The sequence below is a fragment of the Cajanus cajan genome, chromosome 5, assembly GCF_000230855.2.
Source record: "Cajanus cajan strain Asha chromosome 5, NIPB_CcT2T_4, whole genome shotgun sequence".
NCBI classification, from domain to species: domain Eukaryota; kingdom Viridiplantae; phylum Streptophyta; class Magnoliopsida; order Fabales; family Fabaceae; genus Cajanus; species Cajanus cajan.
In genome coordinates, this window is record NC_138521.1 from 61,697,588 (window position 1) to 61,703,758 (window position 6,171).

Below are 6,171 nucleotides of genomic sequence, written 5' to 3' on the forward strand. Positions count from 1 at the left end.
TATTCACTGTGTTGGTAAAAATTATGTTGATGGTATATGCTCCCCCACAATTCAAAGTCTTTCATTATTAATTAATCATGATAGATTCATTAATTATTATTGCTGCTGCAACAGCAATAACATATGTGTTGCACAACACGTGGCCAACATCTGCATCCATGTTGGTTTCATGAAATGATTTCTCTGATCATTCCCTGAGCATGAGCTATAGCTAGCAAGTGCAACCATAGTATATCATTATGTATCATGTATATTAATCCTAATCTGCTGCCCCAATCCATAAATACATATTCATTCATATATATTTATAAATGATATCCTTGCTTTGATCTTTAATCTATGTTTAAGATGGTGTAAGACCACTTTTGATACATGACATATATATATCCTTATCCTTGAACTTAATTAGTCCCAAAGACTTTTGAAGCAAAATTCATGGATATATCCGGTAAAGCAAAATAAATCTCTCGTGGAAAGAAGAAAGTATGAGAGGAAGAAAAGAAAAGGAACAAAGATAATACACCGTTAATGAGATTTTGATTTGAAATTGTTGGAGAATCTGACTCTCATTTGCACATAGGCATAGCTCTAATGAAAAGAAAGCCAAAATAAAGGATAAAAAAGAGAGAAAGGAGTAAAGAAAAAAAAGGGTTAACAGTAAGAAGAATCGTCTTTTGTAATGGTGATTTTGAATTCGTACAAAGAACACTGAGAGGTTCTAAAACCAGGCTCTAAGCACATGACCCTCTAATGTCAGACTCTCTGATTCCTTCTCTCTCTCATTTTTTTTTACACTTTTCTTTGCATTGGTTCTTTGTAGGAAGTTACTTCCCTCTGCTTTATCCCATGCTTTTTCTTTTCTCTCTCTTGAACCTGCTTTATTCCCATTGAACTCCCCTCTAAAAAGAAGACGATCCTCCCTCGATCCTCCTTGTGTTTACAAACAACATTACCACCCTTTCTCTCTCCACAAAGGAAGAAGCCAAACATCCTCTTTTGCTCTTGTTTGTTCCCACATACCACCTAGCTTGTTCCTATTTTTGCATTAACTTATCTTAAACAGTGTGTGTGCTTGTTAATTAGTTGTTACAGCTATACGTGAAACGAAGAATGGCATCACCCTCCGAACTAAGCCTTGATTGCAAGCCCCAAAGCTATTCCTTGCTACTCAAATCATTTGGAGACCAAACTGATCAGACCTACAAGCTTGAAGAATTCCTCTCTCGCTTAGAGGAAGAACGTCTCAAGATCGATGCCTTCAAACGCGAGCTTCCTCTCTGCATGCAACTTCTCACCAACGGTACACAATTTAAATCATCCTTTTATAACACTTGCATGCACACCAAAGCTAATTCAAAATCCCCCAATAAACTAATCAAACATGCAGAATCCTAAACCTTAAATATTCAAGCTACCGATTCTAAATTAAATATAGATATATAGGTATAACACTAACAAACTCGATCATGTTTTGTTTTTTCTCTCATTCAGATTTCCCTAATAAAGTCTAGTATTTATATATATGATTAACCTTTATTTATTATGATCATCTTCTTGTATCTTCTTTTTCTTTTCCACCCTCAATCACATATATATATTTGTCCACTTTCATTTCTTTGAATGCTAATTAGGTAGTGATCAGATATTAATCAGTAAGGGTGAAATAACATGCAATCACGAGTTCTTTCGACTTTTGTTTACAACAAACAATTTAGTAATTACCCACATAATTATTTTTGGTTGGGACTTGGGACAGCCGTGGAGGCTTCAAGGCAGCAACTTCAGGCCTTTAAAGTGAACCATGGCACGAAGCCAATTCTGGAAGAATTCATTCCCATGAAGCACTTAGCCTCAGAAAGCTCTGAGAAGGCCACAAACATGTCCGACAAGGCAAATTGGATGACATCTGCACAACTTTGGAGCCAAGCAAGCGAAGGAACCAAACAACAACCCTCAATCACATCGCCAAAAGAAGCTGATATAGGCTTCAGCATCAGTCCCAAGCTTGGTCTAGACCACAAACAGAGGAACGGTGGAGGAGCCTTTCTCCCATTCTCGAAAGAGAGAAACTCATGCCATGGCTCCACATTGCGGCCTCTCCCTGAACTGGCTCTTGCCTCTGCGGAGAAGGAAGTGGAGGAGAAGAAACGTGCAGAGGTGGAAAGGGGAGTTTCTTCGTGTCAGAATAATAAGAAGGAGAATTCAGGAAGTGATGGAGCTGTGGTTGATCAAGGAAAAGGAGGTAGTCCAGTTGCATCATCACATGCACAACAAACAACCACAACCACAACACAAACTCATAGGAAAGCTAGAAGGTGTTGGTCACCAGACCTGCACCGTCGATTCGTTAATGCTCTTCAAATGCTTGGTGGATCACAAGGTATATAATAATTTACGTTTACACAATCAAGTGTCTGTTTGATATCTTTTTTTAATTATCCGTACAACAGATTTCAATAACACACTTGCATATTAAGCTTTTGTTTGGTCGGTAACTAATGAACTTTGAGAAATATTCATTTTTTTTAAGTTATACAAAAAAGGTAATATAAATAGAATTAAACCAGAATACATGGTAGTCTAAACTGTTATCTAGACATATATGATAAGATTATTAATTTTTATTGTAAATAGTGTAAAAGTGATGTATAAGATAGTAATTTATAATTGATTCACGAAGTAAAGAATGCAACATGCAGCAAGAATAAGATTGGACATGCAGAAAAGGATCCTTTTGATTTTGAATTTGACAGTGAGTAATTATATGTGACTTTTGAATTTTGGCACAGTGGCGACCCCGAAGCAGATAAGGGAGTTGATGAAGGTTGACGGTTTGACCAATGATGAAGTTAAAAGCCATTTGCAGGTAACTGTTTCTGTGTTCAACTGTACAAACAGACAAGCACCTTTGTTGTTGTTGTACTATTATCATTGCCACCTGACATACCATTCTACATTTCCACAACTTTTTCTAGTTTTGTTTCTGTTTTTCTGTTTTTCTTTTTTTTTTGTTTTCTTTTTCTTTCACCAATTAACATTTTCTAATTTATTTTGTTAACAGAAATATAGGCTTCACACAAGAAGACCAAGTCCAAGTCAAACGGGTCCAGCAGCACCGCAGCTAGTGGTCCTAGGCGGAATCTGGGTCCCACCGGAATATGCCACGGCGGCAGCGCATTCAGCCGCCCCCACTCTCTACGGCGCGCACCCTTCCTCCCACGCGCCCCCGCCGCACTACTGCGCTGCCACTCCAGTGCCGCAGGAGTTCTACACGGCGGCACCGCCGCAGCCGCTGCTTCCGCCGCCTCCGCCGCACCACAACGCGCTGCACCACCTGCACATGTACAAGGCCGCGCCCCATGGGCACGGCTCGCTGGAATCCGACGTTCCCGGCGGCGGAGAGCGGTCGGAGAGCATCGAGGACGGGAAGTCGGAGAGCAGCAGCTGGAAGGGGGAGAGTGGGGAGAACGACGGGGAGAGAAAGCGGATTGGTGAGGAGAGCAATGGGAGTGATATCACTCTCAAATTCTAGGGTTTGTGAGAGTGGTTTTAGAATTAGGGTTTTTCTTGCATCCCATCATCATGCATGTTCAACTATTCATTATTGATGGGGAAAAAAACAAACTAAGTAGAACAAAATATCCTTAGTTGTACTTTTTGCATATATTTCTATGGTACTCCAGAGGGTAAATGAGGCATAAAAGTGGACATTTGTTTTGTTTTGTTTTTGCTTACTGTTATGTATCACTGTGCTATTACTATGGATGGAAGAATTGGATTCTCACTCCTTGCATCTCTTGGATTACAAATTATAACAATGTCCATAAAAAGATTCTGTATTAAAGGAGGGAATATGGACTATTTGGGGTGTGGAAGAATCTCACCAACTGAGAACAAAAAAAGAACAATGAAAATAAAAACCTACTCATATTTGAGGGCAAGAAGTAGAAGTTACAATTCCTAATTTAAATTTTAAATCAAATAAGATGTTTTAATTAAAGACACAATTTTAGGTTTTTTGAATATTATTTATTAAAGTTTTGGTTAAATAAGTGCCAACTTTTAAGGGCTATATATTAATTAAGATAAAATTTTAATTTCATGTGGAAAATAATAACAAAAGAATCTAAAATATCACACTTAAATTTTGTCCTTTTATTAAAATATCTGCTATCCTTCTAACCATGTGGTATGTTAAAAGTCTCAGTTCGTTAATCATATTTAACTGCGAGACACCTTTTGTTTGGGGACTTTCATTCTCCATTTGAGCTAATGACTCACTGACAGTTTTTTTGTAAAGCAATTCCAATGTTCAGAATCCTTTCTATTCGATTACCATGAATAAACCTTTCCTGATTAACTAGGTTTACTTATGGTGTACAAGGAATATTCTTGTGCACCAGTGCACAACTCACAATAGTTATTGAAATAATGATTATTAAACCCCAAGAGTTGAGACTTCTTACTACTAACCTTATATTTAAAATTTTATGAAAATTATGGTTCAATCCCCAAGCAATTAAATTTAGTGAGAAGTCCAATTTATCCCTGAAACGTTGAAGCTTAGAGTCCATTGGCATCTTACTCCCAAGTGGCAGTCTATTTTCGACAGTGGAGGAAACAGCACACGATAATGTTGAATGACCTTTCTTTGATAAATCTTGTTTCTCCATTTCTTTTTATTATTCATCTGCTAAAAATGTTGATTGAAAATGAAGGAATCCTATATCTGTTAATTGTCCTTATGAATTACGTGACAATGTTTTTCCTTCTTTACACTTTTTTTTTTGTTATGCATCTAGCTTGTTTTATGCTATTATATTTGTCTTGTAATTATAAATTATCAAAGAGTCACATGTCACCCACCAGCTATTACATGTAGAATAGTGATAATCTTCTATCCATTTTGGAGGTGGATTAAGATGAAAATAGATAAGAAAAGAGAAGGAAAAAAATTAAAGATAAAAAAGTAATAAATATAATAAATAAGGTAATAGAAAAGGGGGAAAAAATTACTCCTTCCGGTCCATAATTTTTCATGTTGAGTTTTTTTTTATACATTTTTTTTATGTTTTACATATTAGTAATATAAATTATATTAACTTTTTTCATATATAGAGAGATATCTACTTACATAAAGAGTAAGTCTATCTAATCTTATTTCATTCAATAATTCATATTTTACATTAAAATTTAACAATTTAACTATTAAAATAAAAAAATTTAATGCATAGATTAAGTCTGTAAAATTTAAAAAAATAATATTTTTTTTATAATCTATTTCATTAATTCAAATTGATGAATAATTATAAAAATATTTTATATATCAATTTGAATTTATATAACAAAGTATGAAATAGTTCTCAAATTTTAAAAAAATTTGCGAACTTGATTTATGTATTAAAAACTTTTAATTCAATAATTAGATCATTAAAATTTAATATAAAACATAAATTATTGAGTAGAGTATGTTAATCCATTCTCATATATATATATATATATAAAGGTATTTTAAACTTAATATATTAGTATTAAATTTTTTGTAAGAAGTGTGTAAAAATTTAAATTTTAAAAAATTATAGTTTGGTTGGAGTAAAACAAATTGATATGGAAGAAAATTTGAGCGGATAATTATAATCATTCATTTTAGGTAACATATTAGTTACTCATCTACGCATCAAAACTTACTCTATGCATTGTAGAAGCCACCTCCCCTTTTTCTCTTATTTTTTTATTTATTGAAATTATAATGATAGCACCTAAGACCCTGAACATACTATCATAACCTCCCACTAGGCAGATCCTAATGGTTCTACTCTTTTTATCTTGTTTGAGCTAATAGGATTATTATGAAAATTAGTTTTCCAATCTCAAAACTAGTATGCATGGTTCGATTTTTTTTTAAAAAAACAGCATCAAACTACACCGCACTATTTTATCAAACTGAATCAATTTATGAAACATTTAAACTACATCAATAAATCAATTTAGAAACAAATCACTTTTATAAACAGGTTCAAAACTGATTTAAAACCAGTTTCATAACCAAATTAATCTCAAATCAATTTTAAGATCTGAACCAATTTTAAATTGATTTTCTTAAGAAAAAATAGTTTATTCTTCCAAAATTATGAACAAAGTCAAAATTAATGCATTCTTTAAAGATAAATT

At 34.1% G+C, this 6,171-nt stretch overlaps 1 protein-coding gene across 1 annotated transcript; it reads left to right on the forward strand.

The window, feature by feature from the left end:
* Positions 1-711: 711 nt before the first annotated feature.
* LOC109808810 (myb family transcription factor EFM) lies at positions 712-3,784 on the forward strand. The gene is made up of 4 exons (XM_020371953.3): positions 712-1,300; positions 1,757-2,380; positions 2,790-2,866; positions 3,062-3,784. Exons 1-4 carry the CDS (start codon positions 1,111-1,113, stop codon positions 3,530-3,532), a joined length of 1,362 nt encoding a protein of 453 aa, XP_020227542.1. The 5' UTR covers positions 712-1,110; the 3' UTR covers positions 3,533-3,784.
* Positions 3,785-6,171: the final 2,387 nt, after the last annotated feature.

Excerpts from the sequence above, each read along its gene's own strand:
- LOC109808810 (XM_020371953.3), top strand. The coding sequence starts at position 1,111 with ATGGCATCACCCTCCGAACTAAGCCTTGATTGCAAGCCCCAAAGCTAT. Across the intron at positions 1,301-1,756 it reads CATGCAACTTCTCACCAACG|CCGTGGAGGCTTCAAGGCAG; the intron begins GTACACAATTTA and ends GACTTGGGACAG. Across the intron at positions 2,867-3,061 it reads AAGTTAAAAGCCATTTGCAG|AAATATAGGCTTCACACAAG; the intron begins GTAACTGTTTCT and ends TTTTGTTAACAG.